Source organism: Nematolebias whitei, chromosome 15 (genome assembly GCF_014905685.2).
Source record: "Nematolebias whitei isolate Nwh7 chromosome 15, NemWhi1, whole genome shotgun sequence".
Classification (NCBI taxonomy): domain Eukaryota; kingdom Metazoa; phylum Chordata; class Actinopteri; order Cyprinodontiformes; family Rivulidae; genus Nematolebias; species Nematolebias whitei.
This window is the reverse complement of record NC_056512.1, coordinates 34,935,732-34,953,441: the sequence shown is the minus strand read 5'-3', so window position 1 is coordinate 34,953,441 and position 17,710 is coordinate 34,935,732. Positions and strand designations below refer to the sequence as shown.

Here is a 17,710-nt window from a genome sequence, read left to right as displayed (position 1 = left end):
GGGTTTAAAGAGAGATGCCCCGTTGTTCCAAATGAGACAAACGTTTGTATTTCAAAATGACACTTTATTCCATTACAATCTACGTGCTTCCTGTATCATTACCATTTTAAAATATATTCAAAGATCTGCATGAAAATGGTTTGTTATAGGTAAATTAAAATCCGAAGTGACATAAAGTTAAACGCGTTAAATTGTGTGTTTATAGATGCAGTCAAAAAAAAAGTGGAATGTTTGTATTCTTCAATTTTGCCTATAAACAGTCAAATATTTCTCAAAACGTGTTAGCTTTGTTTGACATCGGATTTTTATCTCTTTTTTTATTTTTATGGCTCAGTGAATTGTTTAACTGTATAAATGCTTGTGCTAAAAATATTTGAAAATACTTTTCAAGCTATTTGGCCGAATAATATTTATTTGAAAAACACGCATTGTGACACGCGAGCACTGACCAAAAGGCGTGGAGGATGGAGGCTGCTGCAAACAGGACTGCTGGTTCTCCTCTGTTTTCATTCCTTCTCTCCTGCCCTCAGTGTGATCGCTACAAAGGAACAAAACAAAACCATTTCTTCTCAGTGTTTTGTACAAACTGTGGCAGAACCACTTGCATATAAGATACACGGTGGAAAATAAACATGAAAACCTACACTGGAAGATAAAAATATCAGTCACAACATTTATGTAACAATTTGTGCAGCCAGCTCACTGCAGATAAAAAATAATAATAATTAACACACATATGGAAATAGTTTAATTTAACAAATGTAAAAATGAATTTAATTCGTGTAAATAATATCAATAAAAACATATATTAGCCATTATTGCAAAAATAATTCTGACTAGTTGTTTGAATCGGAGCTGAATGTGCTGAGAAGTGTTTGGTTATTCAAATGTAATATTCAAATTTAAAATAGTCAATAAAAAAACAACATATTATTTTTCAATCTACTTTTTATTATATTATTTTACGACGTCAATAAAAATATTTATTAAATTTTGGTAGCGTAAACAATGTCTTTCTTTGTTTTGCTAATTTATATTAAATATCTGTAAGGTTCAATTTTATTTGTGCCAGTTAACTAATATTTTGGAAATCTGTTTACTTTAAAGCATGATGGATCAAATTAATGTAAGACATTTGTAAAAAAAAAAAAAAAAGTAAACAAAAACATTTCAAACTAAAACATTAATAAAACAAGTCGATTTTATAAATTCTATTTTATTTTATAATATGTGTAAATGTATTTAGAACAAAACAAAAATATAGAATAACAAAATGTTTATTTTAAGATGATTTAATCAATAAAAAAATCGTCTGATTATCTGAGGCAGTCTCATGCACCAAAATGATGAAATCCACAACCCCTTTCAAAAAAAGTGATAAATGAATAAATCTGGATTTTATTATTTTACTTTTGGTCTCTCAGTGGGTGAACCTGTAAATGTGTGAGCGAGAAGTCACAGAGTTTGTTACTGTTAAAAAATAAATAAAGAAATCACAGAAAACAAATTATGTAAATGAAGTTGATTTGGCAAATTTCCTAAGTGGGTTGAACAAATTGACATATTTGTGCTAATTAGCTGTCAGCCATAATATCCTGATGATTATCAAAACAAAAGTCTTTGTTTTATAGTTTTTATAAATTTCCTGGTGAAATGGACTTCACATTTGAAATAAGTGTTTCTCACACACATTAACAAGCTTCTATTTGTAGGCTTGGCGTTTAAATAAATCTAAACACAATATATCCTAATAATAATAATAATAAAATAATAATAACCTCATTGCCGCACGCCAAACTGTAATCTTAAAGATTTAGTTACAATTTTCCACAAAAAGCAAATGAATATTTAAAAGCGTGTTTGTTTTTTCAGCCCACCTGTTTAAATTGAAAATATTTCCATGAATAGTCGCGCGCTTGGCCTGATTGTAAAACAGGAGCAGACTACAAGCGCAACAAGAACCCGTTTGAAACCCTGGAGTCGCGCATCTCCCAGTTGCTTCATGGCAACCTGTTCCTGAGTCCTACCTTGACGTGAAACACACTCCTCCGGAGACCTCCGTGGGCAACATTAAAACCTGGAGAAACTTTCAGCTCGTGTGAACAGACGCGGTTAAAGATCGTCCGCATGCACCTCACAGGTCGACCCGTGTTGCTGCTATGAGGTAAAAAAATTCCAACATCATGATCCAAAGCGCGCTCTATTGTGTCTCCCGTTTTCCCCGGCAGCCGTGTGCGCGCTTTCACTTGTTTTGTGCGTAAAAGAGGCAGAGGGAGGAGATGGACTGACAAGGAGGGAGGGAGAAGGTGCGGGAAATGATGAGGGAAGATGAGTGATAAAGCAGCCTATTGATAACAGATTGGGAGGACCACTTGCATCTTGTGTTCAAGGTCAGACACTTAGAAGGACAGAGCTGAGATAAAAAAAAAATAACTTGTAATGTCTCCCCATAGAAATGCTCCTAACATCATATCACATTTAACTTCTTAATTCTGGAGATGAACGCTCAAAGAGCAAAAGCAAATCATCATTTAAATATATAAGAAAATATAGATTCACTTCACTTCTGAATAATTACAGATTAAGGGAGAAAATGGTTTGAGTAAGTCGAATGAAAAGCTACATCTAAAAAATACGGAGCTGTTAAAAAGAAATGTTTATTTTTTCTTTATTATCACGTTTGTACCTTTTCATGTTTTGTTTTTTTTCCTCACACACTAAAATATCGCCCTCTTGCGGTTAAACTGGAAAGGTGCACTGCTCACATTTAACTCATTAAGTCAAATTTGCCATGCAAATAAACAAATGAAATATAAAATAATATATCTCAAAGGTAAACCAAACATTTATTACAGATATTCACAAGGAAAATAAAAACTTTGATGATTTTGTTTAGTTTTCATCTCATTACCTCTGTGCTGTACATTCAAATACTTCATGAACTTGTCTTGTCTGGTATTTACATCATTTAACTGAATGGTTTACAGTTCAAACCTATTAAAGAAACTAATAAAGTTTTATTAGGGCATTCCAATAAGTCTAAAAACTGATCCCCCCCCCCCCCAGTGTTTGGAATGCAAGTTTTAAAGATGTAACTTTTCTAACATTTTAAACCAAATCAAATGTGTTCTAAATGAGGCGATCAGTGAGCATTAAAATGGGATGATGCATTTTATTATAGATATATATATATAAATATGCACAATTCTAATAATCGGTGTTACAGTCGCAGACTCTTGTTGTATGCAAATTCACCGCAGTGTCTAGAATTGTTATCTTTCGTTAGACAAAGAGCTGCTCCTCCTTCCCTGAGTGACTGCGTCTCAGCTTCAGACCAGACAGGATCTTCTGAGCAGGTGAGGTCAGGCTGTGCTCAAAAGGAATGTTCTTTGGCGACGAATTGAGACTGGAAATCTGTCCAGTCCAGTGTCGGTAGTTCGTATTCATGTTCTGGTCATCTTGCCACCACGTGTCTACCTCTTGAGTAGACCTCTGTGTTGTACTGGATGACATTTGGGCTGCAGGAGATGTAACTGCTGAGTCCAGTCCCAGCATGTACTCCACAACATCTCGTGGGCTTAGCGGGCCTTCCTTTATATCCTTAGCTGTAGTTGTCACCTGGCGGGGCTGCTGCGTGTTGTTCCAATGGCCATCAAAGTTTTGTGAACATGCCTGCGTCTCTGGCTCAGGAGAGGTACTGTGGCTGCTGTCCACACTCTCTTGAAAGCCCCTCTTTGGACAAGCTGCCTGCCTTGTTGCACAGTGTGGGACAGAGAGTCGAGTTCTTACGTTATGATGCCGGTAGTACTTCACAGGCTGTCTTGTGAAGCGATAGTGTGGCTGGGTGCCTAAGTCATAGGCTGATTCCCTCACGGACGCACCATGAGGATTACTTGATGCTGCTCTCACAGCCAGGACTAGGGTAAAAAACGAGAAGGACAACCATTTAATTTACAAAGTAAGTCACTGCAAATGGCAATTTCTAATTATATTATCACTAAACTAAAATTTTCTTCTGGAAGATCCGAGACAAAAATATCCTTTGATGATTTAAAAAGAAGAAAATGGTTTTAAAATATTACAGTTGTGGGTTGACACGAAGGTGCACATGTCTGAAGCATCAGTTGTTTGCAACTGAAGCAAAGATTATAAACACAGCAAGAGAGAAGCAAGCAATAAAAAGTGAGTGTCTTATGTAGTAAAAATCAAAGTACTCTTAATTAACTGCTGGTTCTCAAAGTTTAAATGAAGCCAACGAGTGGCACCAGGATTTATAACAAATCAAATACTATAATAAAACTATAATTCCACTGTTTTATTCATTGTTCCTTTAACATGATTCTTAATGAAAGCCAAGCAGTAAACAAAACTATGATGCATGCTATCAAAGGGAAGTTTTAGTTTTAAAAATAACTGGAGGAAATGTAAAGAGGGTTGACAAAAATAGCAGACCTTGTGACACTACGTCCACAGTATCGAGCGGTTAGAGAGTACTGTGTAAGTCAAGAATCAAAAACCTCTGTGAGGAACTAAATGGACAACTTAGGACCTTAGAGATGTCAGAAACGTTGAACATGTCATCTACTTTACTAGACTTGCAAAGAGAAACATCAGTATTCATAAGCGACACCATCTATCCTTTCCTGTCCTGCTTTTCTTTGCAGGGTTCATTGTGCGAGAGACAGGGTGCACCCAGAAGACTTTGCAAGTCTATTATCTTGTCACACAGAGACAAATTAGACAGACAACCATTCACAATCTAACTTGCACCTGGTGACAATTTAGAGTTACCTGTTGACCTAACATGTCTGTGTGAGGAAACCAGAGTAGTGGAAGAAAACCCACAAGTGCACTGGGAGGACATGTAAACTCCATTCAAGGCTGCAGATGGGCGGCAATCCTACGACCGTCTTGCTGTAAGTAAGGCTACAGCTCTAACAAAGCACCAGTTGTATTTATATGTCATCAGAAGTGACTACTCTATCGCTACATCTGCCTACCTTCTCTGTCACTGGCTTCAGGGCCAACCTGGTCCACTGCCTCAGTGGATGAAGACTTGTCAGAAATGTAACACTCACTCAAGTCTCTCTTGAATGATCGGCTCTGTTGGAATGACACAAGTTGAGTGGTGGACTTCGGTCTTCTGATCACCTTCGATTCTTATCACCACATTCTGCTACTGTAATTTCTAATAAGGCAATGACTACATCAAGCACAGATGGAAAATTCGGAGCAGTCAAGCTAAGAAGTAGTAATGTTTGCATTCTTGTTGCTCCTGAACCATTTCTTACAGCCACAGCAAACGGTTCTTCCTGTTATAAAACAGTGCGCCAACAACTGAAACTTGAAATATCATGCAAGGCAGCAGCAGAAATACAGCCACAGTATGAGGTTAAGTGCCTAAAGTTTTTAAAACAACATACAAGTGCAACACTTGCATAAAGAGATATGCCAGACAGCTTATTCTTTTAACGCTAAAGTACATACTTCTAGAGAGTGTGGACGCTCTCTGGCAGAAAGGTCGTGCTCCAAGTCAGCATCGTCTCCATCCAGAGGACAGGAAGCTCTAGGAGGAGTGTCTGGAAGAGGTGCTGTGGGGGCTGGGGGAGGGGGAGTATTAGTGCTTCCCTCCAGGCCAAATATCTTGTCATGGTGGGTGATGAGGAACTCAACAAGCACAGCCTGGTAGCTCGTCTCCAAAAGGGCAATCATTGACATGTCTGTAGACACTAGAGGGCGCAATAAGGTTGGCCCAAACACTATACCCAGATTGCTAGGAGACATCTTGTTGTCATAATTCTCTGAAACTCTGTCAAGACATAACCATGGACAAATATAGGCAAAATCAAATATAAAAATCAAAGCATTAATGGTACATGTAAAATTAAAAATTGAATGGATGAAAAAAGTGAAGTGAAACTAAAGTAGCATGCTCACTTTTGCAGGTGTGAAATCATGTGCTGCAGCGTCTTGTAGCAACATAAAGGAAGCTTCTGCAGAAGCATTTGCAGGTTATGAATAATGTCCAAGACGTCGGTAGGGTCTGGTGAAGTTTCCCTTTCATTCAGGTGCTGAATGTTCTTTCCCACCGTGATAAAGTCATTGTACAGGTCAAAAGTTAGTAAAGGCTCTGGGAGCTGAAAGAGACAATATTATTATTCACTGGGATGTTGGAAAATCAATGCAACCAACAATAACGGCACACTAATATTCTCAAACATTTAACTTTTAACGTTAAATGGACAGAATGTATAATTTTCTGCCCGTTTTCAATATTGCATCAAAAAAAGCAGTGAAGTTTATTTTGCAAAAACGTCTTTAAGTACCTCTTTGAAGAAGTGCTTAAGAATAGATGTGATGTCATGTGGCGAGAGGTCAGAAAGGTCCACCTGCTCCTTTTGAGTCTCAAAGTTCTGACAGAGCTTCTGGATGCGAGGCTTTGACCCACTCACACGATATACCCCCTCAGAAAACAAAAATAGGTTCAAATTAGATACAGTAGCAGTTCAAACTCGACAACCCACAGTGCATCTTTTGACTTCTGCAATTATGAGCAATACCTGCACAGAAAGAGCCCGGTTCTCTATTTCAGATGTGCAGTGCATCACCACGAATGGCACTTCATCTGGTCTGTCTCGTAAAAGCACAGATAGGTCCACTCCAAACACTGTCCCCTTCTTGTTCTCACACTCTAACTGACACCCCTCCATACACTTCCTGTGGAAAGCCAGCCCACACTGAAAGCGTGAGAGGAAAAGAACAAATAACATTTATTTTAAAACTCCTTTTAAGGTCCATAATAATTTTCTTTTTTTTTTTTTTAAATGTAGCCTTTTACCTCCTCACATTCAACCCCACTGACAACAATGTAGTTGTCACACTGCTTGCATTTAACCATCTTGCTTTTAGTTTTCCTGAGTCGGTGTGTTAGAGCAGCTCGAGAAAACATTCGTGTTTTTACAGTGTGGCTGTCAGTATACTCTGCAGGGAGAGAAAGACGACAGCTTTATGAGGTTTACTATCATTCCTGGCACAGATAAATTGCTCGTGGATGTGTCGAGGGATGTAACAAACCTGATTCTAACGCAGCATCTCGGTCGTCCAGGTCGTCTGACGACACTGTCAAAGTAGATAATGTTTTGGGTAGCCTCCTGTGTCCTTAAGATGTGCATTTCCACAAAGAAAAAAACACAATACAGAAAAAAAAGTTACACTCTACAGAGTTTTGATTTCCATGTGAAAGGATTTGTCATGGAAAACAATGTGCATTAGTTTTTACCAGGGCTGGTCAGGGACTCCAAACTGCCTCCAATACTTTCACTGTCACTGTGGCCTGATTTCCCTAAAGTGCACAGGGGCAGAAATTAAATCAAAAATAAATACTTGTTTGTTAGAGCAGTCATGGTTTTAGCTTGTGGAAATCTTACTGCCATCACTGGATCTTCTGCATAAAACATCATCTGCCATGGGAGATGAGTCCTGCAGACTGCTGAGAACAGTGCCGGTTTTTCGTTTGTTGCTATAAAAAAAAAAGAAAGAAAGTTTGAAACAATTACTTTCACGTATAACATAGCACACATAAACCATACATTTAGTTGAACTCCAACTGTTGTTCCTATTTAATCACAAAATTATAAACTCCTGAGTGATAAATATACATCTATTTTAAAATAATCATTAAATCATTAAAAAATATCAAAACAAGAGCAGAAAGTTTATTCTACTTTTTGCTCTGAGGAGCGTACTCCTGGAAAGTGAAGGTTTGGAGTGGCTGCTCAGGGCGTCGCTTGCTGAGGATGTAAAGCAGATAAGGCTCTCCGGGCTCCACGGTTCTGCACGTTACCTCCAGGTTGTGATAACCAAGAGGAACGGGCTCCATCTGCTGCCGCTGGTAGTAGAACATGTTGACTGTGGCCTGATGAAGGAAGAACGTGTGAGATTAAGGAGGAAGTGTGTCAACAAGAAGATGGTTATTCAAAGAAACTTTCTTTGAATGTTTCCTTCATGTTAATTAATTTGTGGTGCAAAAAAAAAAAAAAGGACATTTGCTCTTTAATCTAGTAAAACTCAATATGTGAGCTAAAAATATATATGAATGGCAAAACACAAATAATAAATTCAGTCAAACAACAAAATATGTTGTGATGTAAATTATTTATTCTAGTAAATTATACTATAATAACTGCAGAGACAGAAAATTAGTGAGACTTGCTGTAAAAATACACAGACTATACAATACAGATGACCAAGGCACAAAACTTGATCTTCAACATTTATAACACATTTTGACAAAAAAAACAAAGTTTGTTTTTATTTGTATTTACTAACCTCTTTGAGCACGGTGTCTCCTTGACAGATGAGTTTGCGAATGTGAGAAATGATTCTTTCTTTGACCTTCACCAACTCGTCTTGGTGAATATTGGCATCACTCACACACTGTCTGTAGAGAAGCTCTGTCTCCATTACCTGCACATGAATGTGTGATAAATTAACTGAATACAGATCACAGCTTATTAAAACACTACCAGGGTGACTATGTGTCACAAATGGAGCAAACAAACAACAACATAGCAGAGTATGCGACTTATTTATGGAATGCATCAAGAAGATTTTAACCTTTGTCCGTGCTTCATCCTTGGACTTCCTCCTCTTATCAAGTGTTTTAACTCCAACCGTGTCATCTATAGCTTTAGCAGAAATTGCTTTAGCTTTTTCTAGCTCATCGCAGCGCTGGAAGTATTGTTGTTTGGCCTTTTTAAGAGTGGACACGGCTTCAATCTGAAGACATGCAGCAATTTTGCACAAGAATAAACACAAATTAGTTTTGTGGACTTAAATTTAAACAGTCCAATATAAAATAAGACACCATCAGCTTACACAATGCATCAACGCAAACATGCATGCTCATAAATTCTTGCACAGTCAAAAATGTGAATTGAATAGAAATATGTGGAGCGAAATAAAAAATGCATCATGTGCCAGGTGCGATCTGTCTTTTGTAGATATCAACACGGTCTTATGTTACTAGAATTTTGCTCTAAACATGTTCAAATGTACCCAGATAGTAGCAGTGACTTGATTTAAAAAACGTGTTTCAGTAAAAATGAAGCCTGTATAATGTACTCACCATCTTCCTTTGTTCCCTTGCCCACTGCTCTTTAAATTCCCTGCGCCACTTATCAATTTCATTTCTCTTAGCAGCCAAAGCCTTTAAAACAAAAATAAAGGAGTAAAAAAAATAATGACATCTAAAATATGAAAAAAGGATTTAATGAATCTTATAATTTTTATATGAAGGTGTGTGGACTTCCATACCTGGTAGCAACGATTTTGTAGCAGCTCATAAGTCCTTCTGGAGGTCACGCTGTTCCTGATGTCTTGCTCCAAAGCCATGGTGTAGATGTACTGTAGTGGCATCATCTCCTGCACACACAAGAACAAACTCAGAGCCTTTCAAAGGTGCCGTACAACTAAGAAGGTCAAAGTCTGCAGACTCAAAGTTATGTTACAACTTATTCCTCAGGGATGTGTGTTGAGCCCCCTCCTGTTTACTCTGCTCATGTATGATTGTGCAGCTACCCATCCAGGCTGTCACATTGTAAAGTTTGCAGATGATACAGTGGTGGTGGGATACATGATGCATCACAAACAATGATGAGTCCAGCTACAGGCAAGAGGTGGAACACCTGGAGAGCTGGTGCAAATAGAACAACCTTCACATCAATGTGAAGAAGACAAAGGAGATGATTGTGGACTTCAGAAGGAACAAAAACACCTACACCCCCCTGAACATAAGAACATAAGAGAATCTGCGGTGGAAGTGGTCTCCAGCTACAAGTACTTGGGTGTACACATGAATGACAACCTCAGCTGGAGCAACAACACCACCAGCCTGATCAAGAAAGCTCATCAGAGACTCTACTTCCTCAGACGGCTGAGACGAGCTGGTCTGGGAAGCTCAGTCCTCGCCTCCTTCTACAGGTGTGCAGTGGAGAGCATCCTGTGCTCCAGCATCAATGTGTGGCATGGAGGCTGCACAGCTGCGGAAAGAAAAGCTTTGCAGAGAGTGATGAAGGCTGCACAGAAGACTGTTGGAGTCAGTCTCCCCACCATCACAGACATATACACCTCCAAATGCAGTAAGAGGGCCACCTGCATCATGAAGGACCCCACTCACCCAGCACACACACTTTTTGTCCCACTCCCCTCAGGAAGGAGGTTGAGGAGCATTAAGTGTAGAACCACTAGACTGAGGAACAGCTTCTACCCTGAGGCTGTTAGACTCATGAAGCTCTAACCAGAATAATCACTGTGAAAAACCATATCATGTTGCTGCTGATCTGTTTTAATGTTGGTGTGTTCATGCATGCTCATCTGCTCACACGGACTCATGTTCACGTTTGTGCTGATGTTCGACGTAATGTTTTATGTTATGAGTGCTTGGTGTATATTTAGTTGATGTTTGTCTTAGTTCATATGTTAGATGTTATTGCTGTTTTTCTTTTACATTTTATTGTTGGATGTAACTGGGACCCTGTGTACATAATGTCGCTCCACCACATGAGGTGCGAATGACAATAAAGAAACTCTGACTCTGATTCCAACACACTGTGGGCATCGTACAAAAACAAAACAACAAAAAAACAACAATAAAAAAACACACATTTTGTCACATTACCAAAGCCATACCTGCTGTGTCACGGTGATCTTTGCTCCCTCTGCTGCCTTTATTACGTTTTTTGAAAATTCCTGCTCTGTTAACAAAAATAAAAGAAGAAAGAAAGAAATCACCTGTAAGTTTTCATCAGCTTGTGTTACAGATAAGATACTGTGGTTACGTTTTGACTTCTATGGATTCCCATTTTAAAGTTAAGATAACTGTGAAACACGCTGATACCAGTTATAGACCTGACGTTCGCTTAAAAAAGAAACCTTCTGAAGATTAAAACTTTTTCCATGTTGCTTTTAAGTGTAGAGCTAATTTTCCTCATGTCCACTTTGGTCTGTTTAATTGTTTAACTAAAATGCTATTTAGTTGAAGAACATTTTAAAAGAGTCCAGTGATTGTAATTGTTTATGTTTGAAAGTGCACAAGTTATAGCCTGACACAAAAAATATTCTCAAAGAAGTTTGACCTGAATGAAGTAACATTTGTTGCAACTGAAACCACAACATTTTCTTAGCTCCATGGGAACTAATGAGTAATACAACAGGGACAAATTAATAACAATTAAGCTGTGATAAATGAAGGGAAATAAGTCAATGACTTAATTAACCATCATCTACTAATAAACTCCATACTATAGCTAATGATCATGTAATGATAAGTTAATGATCAGGCACAAAAGGAATCAGCAACAAATGTCTTCATATGTAACTGACCTGTAAATTACTGTTTCCTAATTATCAGCTAATTAACAAAATAGGAGTTCATCACTATGTAATTAACAGGCAATTAGTCCCTGATTTATTCCATCTTGGTTCCTACTGATCATTTTTTGTGGCCCTTTTTGTAAAATTGACACTACATTGTTGTCATAACTTGCAGTCTTACTCTTTGTAGTTAGTAGATTGTGTTGAGCTGCTCCACCTAACAATAATTATTAGTTGATTAATACTACTCAGAACAGCAGAGTCGGGTGACTGTATTTTTATTGATCCCAAGAGACTTGTAATCTTTACATCCTTTTCTGGACACAAGCGCCTGTTCAAGCTGACATGAGGGTAATCACTGTCCATGCGCTCCAAATTAACTCCCTCTCTTTTATACCCCTCCTCCTAACAGATAATCTCTAATCCCTTTTCTCTGTGTTGTTTACTGGTGTGAGTGCACGCCACCACATACCTCTCCAGAGGGTAAATTAGTGCAGAAAATGAATTGCTGCTACGCTACAGCTGACAATATAAAATGATATGTGTATTATTGTTATTATTATTATTTTCTTATCCTGATAGGTCAGTGTGAAGCAAGGTTCGGCTTTTCTCTGTCTCACCAAACTGGCATAGTTTAACGTTATAGAATTTGGGGAAAACTCACATCTATTGTTAAAATGTGAAATATCCCAAAACTTAAATCCAACAAATAGTGCGTTTCTAAAACCAGTCCCTGCATGATGGATAACAGCACATTTATATTTTGTAAGCAACCCTTGTATTTCTGCTTTTGTATGCATGTTATATTCAAATGCACAACCTTCATGACAGCCTAATCATTTGCATGTTACACTGCTACTTCCTTACTCTGTTAGATGTGTACTCACCCAAGCTGATTCTCTTCTCCATCCAGGCCAGAAGGTCTTTGGCATAGCGGCACCACAACTTGGCGTACTGCAGTGCAGCCTCCACTCCATCCTTACTGTGAAAGAGGGCCAAGTCTGCATCCTGGGCTGTGAGGGAGTACATCAGCATCACTGTAGGCTCTTCGAACTTGAAGCTATATCCAGGGCTGACGTTGAGTCCACTGGGCTACACCCAACAGCTTTTCTGTCCCGCAGAACTCACTGAGCCCCCAAACTCAAGGAAAAACCGGTTTCTTTTACAGTGTCAACCCCAAGCGTCCACACTAAATCAAACTAGTCAAAGCTAATTAAAAAAATCAAATGAAGCTTAAAAGATGTGCACAAACCCAGTACAGGAATCAGAGATTGCAAGCGGCAAGTCATAGCTGCTCCTCAGAGTAAAGATCTTGTGGTTTCCAAGAGGTTTGCACAGATTGAAAGAATTTCTTGCCACCAATTCGTGAGTCTGCCAAACAAAGTGAGGACGTGATCTGAGAGAGGACGCTTTCTATCGACCAAATAACTTCCCTCCTCTTCTCTCTTCCTCTCTTTTTCTGTCCCCTCCCCCTCACACCTGTTCACTAGGTCAGCTACTACTGGTCAGCTACAAAGAGACAAGGTGAGAGCAGACATACAACTTGGAGCCAGCGGGTATCAGAGTCCAACGTGTCACAGCTTTACTGCGGTCAGGCTTTCAGTGTGTTAATACGACAGCCTTCAAGCAAAGTACTAACGCACCTAAAAAAACTTTCACTTCTCCCAGCAGTACACACGGTGCAGTCATTTTAAACCAGTAAGCACGCACAGACAAGAGAGCAATGGTTTCTCTCTAAAGTTCCCGATTCACACAAGCAGATTCTTTTTAACATCAGTTTTTGGACACAGACACTTAATTTAAGTGGAGCGTAACACAAACATCCAATTTTATTTCCTGTCATCCTTCAGAATTAAAATAAAAAAGGCCAAGAAGAATCATGCACTTGTGAATATGATGATTTTGCAATTCACAACTGTTTCTGTAATAAGGGAAACTTTAAGAATTTTCAGAAAGCTACCCCAGTTTAAAATCTGTGCTGTCACATGACTAGTCTTCAGACCTGGGATTTAAGATTACCCAAGTCTGGTCCAGATTTCAGTGTCAGAGATGAGCAGTGATTCAGGTTCCCCCCCCCCCCCCCCAGCCTGTGACTGAGCAGGTGTTGTCAAATGGGTCAGGGTAGGGGTCCTCGATTTAGCCTCATTTAACTAGATATTGTTTTTTCTGTCATCTTTTTTTCAACACACTGTCTTATTTCACATCCCGTGTGATGTAATGTGATGCATAGTTTAAGTATAACAGAAGCTGGTGCACACAGCAGTAATTTTATGAGTGACTAAGTGCTGCTCTTTTCTTTATTTCCTCTGGTTCTTTCCCCTCAAACTCTGTAACACTGACATTTCCTCTTTTATCTCTTAGAGCATCTGTGCCCTGCTTAAATCCTCTCCCTTGGGCCTAATCTTGTTACAGCACGGCAACTATAACTCACAGCTAAGTACCTGAAAATAAGTGTTGCTTACATTGGCTTGTGCTGCATCACAACAAAAACTAAGAATGACAGATATTTGCCACTTAAAGTTTATATTAGGATATGCAATAAATAACTGAATGACCACAAGCACTAAAACGAGACTCCCGTAGGTGTCGACGTACAGAAATAAATCTTACAAACTGTGAGCAGAGCATCACCATTACATCAATTTTTCCCCCTCTTTGACTCACAGTTCTTACCTGTTTGGTTTCCATCCACTTCACCGGCCTCAGCACAAGTCTGTGAACAACACCCATCAATTTCTCATGTCGGTGAAATCAGCCATTTCAGCAACAAATCACAAAGATTTTAAAACTTACATGTGCATCGTTTTGTTCTGTGATCTCAGCTCCTTCTGTGGAGATGGTCTCTGAGATGGAATCACTATCTATTAGCAAATCCTCCGTTTCCCTAAACAGATAAGAAAAAGTGTTAGGTGAAATACAATTAGAAATAATTAAAAAATAAAGAATTTGTTTAGCAAAATTGTGCACTGGAAGCACAAATAAATAAATGTACTGGTAGACAGATTAGTTTTCACAAATTATTATCTTGTACACAGTTTCTAAGACCAGACATATTTATTTACTCATTAATTTACCTTTCAGCTTTACCCCTTTACATAAATTTAATTGTTTTGTGTCACTTGAAAAAGCTGCTGTGACCCAAAACTATGTAATAGAATGTGAAAAAAGCTTGAATCAGTTGCGTAAGACATACAGACTGCTATGACAGATGTATACACTAAGAAAATTTTTATTTTAAAAGGAAACTGTACATAAAAGGACAAGTTCATTATTTAAACTTGAGCTCACCAATATACTGTTTGCGAAATGTTTCATTTTTAATGAACAGCTAACCTAAATTCATGAAAAACAATCACTAACCACTATGGTTTTCTGAGGCATAATTTAGATCAAACTGATTAGGCAGACTGAATAGGAAAAACACAACGAACACATAGTTGAACCATTTGAAAATATATAGTACTTACGATGAGATAAATGATAAATCGAGATTATCAAAATCTCTGAAGATCTCACTGTATCGCTTGGTTTCAGACTTATGAGGCACTTTCTTCACATCTGAAAAATTTAATGAAAAAGCTGGCATTGAAACGCAACTAAACACAACCTGCACAAATGGGTTCATTTTTTAATCTTTGTGAACAGTTTATGTGATTCAAGTATTATCTGTTTTAATTTTAATATTACAATTACAAAGGTGTTAAACATGTAGCCTGTGCACTTATTGCTAAATACACACAATTACAGGATACATTCACCCATAAAACTCACGTCAAGATTACTGACAATGACAAAAAAAAACTTAGTTCCGCTTCTGGACTATAACAGCATTTCCTTAAATTGCTGAGTAAAATAGTTTAAGACTGAATGTGAATAAATTACAATTCAAAACAACATGATGCATTTTGTTGATGGAAGCTCAAACTTTTGGGCTCATTTGCTTTAACTGACATCCCACCTCCTCTCAATCCAAATCATTAAAACCCAGCAGATGTAACGAACAAGACAAAAATCTCCCTCTCTCAGAGATACCTCCATCTTGGTCAACCACATCCTGCTTACATTTTGTGTCATGTCTTATAATGCACAAAGAGTCCTTGTTTTTTACACCCTTAGTGTTTAAGTTATAAAATGATAACCAAGAGAAAGATGTTACAAACTTCAAGGTTGATTTTTTTTTTATTCAAACTACACAAACTCTAAAAGTTTTGTTTTTGTTCCTTTAAATCAATTTTACATTAACAAATGTTGATCACATTGCGAAAAAAAACCCTCATGTAAATTACAAAAAAATTCTGCTAGAATGTAAATTAACACTCCATATGTTATTGTTTGCGTTTGCAGGGAAATATAGTACTTGTATCTTGTTTGAAATATTCAGATGCCAAATAAAAAAAGGCAGAACTAGAATGTAGTAAAACGAAGCACATTCAGGAAGTTCACTAGACTTCTTTTGACAAGTAGAATGCTTTACAGCACCACAGGCTCTGATGTGCAGACTGTCATGGCATTTTGTGCAAGCAGCATGTGCTTGCACCCACGAGCATAACCTATGTCGTTATGGCACCACTGCATAGTTGGTAAATTTTCGGCAACAGCAAAAAATGTATTTTTGCCACATTAAAACCTTTTAATATATATTTAATGTATTTCTGTAGCAAACTAAAAATAGGAAAAATGTTTTAAACATGTGGACATTATGGGACAAACAAACATGTGGAGTGTAAAGCGTCACTAACTCAAATCTTCTCCTGAAGGCCCCTTCCTGGCTCACCTGTGTCTTGAGAAGATTCCTTGTTTGACCCTGGTTCTTCCATTTCTCCCCTTTCACCGCACCAGCAGCCAGAACTTATACATAACGCTCGCAAATCATCACCACCTGGGTCACTCAGTAATACGCCATTAAATAAATAAACAGTGTTGCTGAAATAATAAAAAAATTCCACCAGAGTGTGTACGCGCAGTGACACACTTGTAGTAAATTCAGCTCTGTGCTTGCTCCGGTCTAACCTCTCAGAATATTCTTCCTCTGGTAGAGTGGAGGTTGGTTAACGTTTTCACCATCGAAGGAAGAGGAAGTGTGTCTTTGTCACAGTAGGCCCTACCCACAATATCTCACCATATAAAGTGAAAGGGCAACACTTTAGATTTGTCTTAGTGAGATGTATTTCTGACCTCTGACAGATAGGAATAAATAAGATTATGACAAACGTGACACCTCTTGTTTTCACCTTTACTTCAGTATAATTAGAAAATTAAGTTGTTTTCTTACTGCGCAACTGAGGTCACAATAATCCCCACAATAAACAATTACTTTGGTTAATTGCTCATCGTCAGTAATGGTCAAACCAAGTTTGTATTGTCTGTAATAATAAGACAGTTAATCTTCTTAGTATTTTGGCTTTTCCCCTATTCAGGGGTCGCCACAGTGAGTCATCCTCCTCCATCTCTCTCTGTCCTCTGCATCCTCTGTCCTAACACCAACTACCTCCATGTCCTCTTTAACTGCATCCTTATATCTCCAATTTGGCCTTCCTCTTTCTCTTTTTTTCTGGCAGCTGCATGTCTAACATCTTTCTATCAATATACCCACTGTCCCTCCTCTGGACATGTCCAAAACATCTCAGTATGGCCTCTCTAACTTTATCTCTCACTTTGTCTCCCACTTGAACCCACGGAGCATGTGGAAGGGCATTAAATGCATCACCGACTATAAAAGTAGGGGAGCACAATGCCCTAGGGACCCATCACTTCCTGATGCTCTTGATAGGTTTTATGCCCACTTTGAGGACCCAAGCAGACCACCCAGCATCAAGCTCACCTCACCACCGGAAGAGGAGTTCCTCAGCGTGACCTCAGCAGAAGAACTGTGCCGATCAGCTCTGTAAGGTGCTGGCCGAGAGCTTTAACTTCTCCCTCACTCTGGCAACTGTTAACACCTGCCTGAAGACCGCCATCTATGGCCATATAATTACGGATGTTTGACCCTTCAAATGATGAATCAGGTGATGTCATTTAAGATATCTTGAATTGCTATTCTGACTAGTCAGAATGTAAATACAGATATCTTAAATTAGCATTCTGACTAGTCAAAATGTAATTGTTCCTAGTCAAAATTCAATTTTAGATATCTAGAATGTAACTACAGATAGTCAGACTACTCGATTTTATGTTAAAAGGGCTTGCCATAGCCACCATCATCCCAGTTCCTAAAAACTCTGAAGTGACTGGTTTGAATGACTACCGGCCAGTAGCCTTCACCTCGATAGTCGTTAAATGCTTTGAAAGACTGGTCATGACCAACATCAAAACAACAATCAACATCAGTGAGGACCCA

At 38.4% G+C, this 17,710-nt stretch overlaps 2 protein-coding genes across 3 annotated transcripts in view; both read right to left on the bottom strand.

Annotated features, from left to right (window-relative positions):
* The window catches only part of lmx1al (LIM homeobox transcription factor 1, alpha-like), a 34,822-nt gene extending 32,751 nt beyond the window's left edge, over positions 1–2,071 (bottom strand). For both annotated transcript variants that reach the window (XM_037689067.1, XM_037689068.1), the window contains exons 1-2: positions 2,028–2,071; positions 450–538 (exon numbers count right to left, since the gene is read on the bottom strand). In XM_037689067.1, the coding sequence (XP_037544995.1) occupies positions 450–538; positions 2,028–2,071 (133 nt within the window). The remainder of the gene's footprint in view (positions 1–449; positions 539–2,027) is intronic.
* Positions 2,072–3,282: 1,211 nt separating this feature from the next.
* On the bottom strand, positions 3,283–16,279 carry LOC119421699 (GEM interacting protein). The gene is made up of 21 exons (XM_037689053.1): positions 16,148–16,279; positions 14,841–14,931; positions 14,167–14,257; positions 14,047–14,086; positions 12,261–12,386; positions 10,690–10,754; positions 9,316–9,423; positions 9,128–9,208; positions 8,617–8,778; positions 8,329–8,466; positions 7,725–7,915; positions 7,428–7,519; positions 7,280–7,342; positions 7,075–7,158; positions 6,839–6,981; positions 6,561–6,737; positions 6,327–6,464; positions 5,938–6,137; positions 5,488–5,809; positions 5,001–5,103; positions 3,283–3,917 (listed from the first exon to the last, which is right to left on the bottom strand). Exons 1-21 carry the CDS (start codon positions 16,188–16,190, stop codon positions 3,283–3,285), a joined length of 3,093 nt encoding a protein of 1,030 aa, XP_037544981.1. The 5' UTR covers positions 16,191–16,279.
* Between the last annotated feature and the right edge of the window lie 1,431 nt (positions 16,280–17,710).

What these genes read in the sequence shown, in the direction of transcription:
- LOC119421699 (XM_037689053.1), bottom strand. Translation starts at nt 16,190, where the DNA reads ATGGAAGAACCAGGGTCAAACAAGGAATCTTCTCAAGACACAG. An exon ending in AGATCACCGTGACACAGCAG is followed by an intron (nt 9,424 to 10,689) that starts GTATGGCTTTGG and finishes TTGTGTGTGCAG; the next exon opens with GAGATGATGCCACTACAGTA. An exon ending in TACGCTCCTCAGAGCAAAAA is followed by an intron (nt 7,520 to 7,724) that starts GTAGAATAAACT and finishes TTTTTTTTATAG; the next exon opens with CAACAAACGAAAAACCGGCA.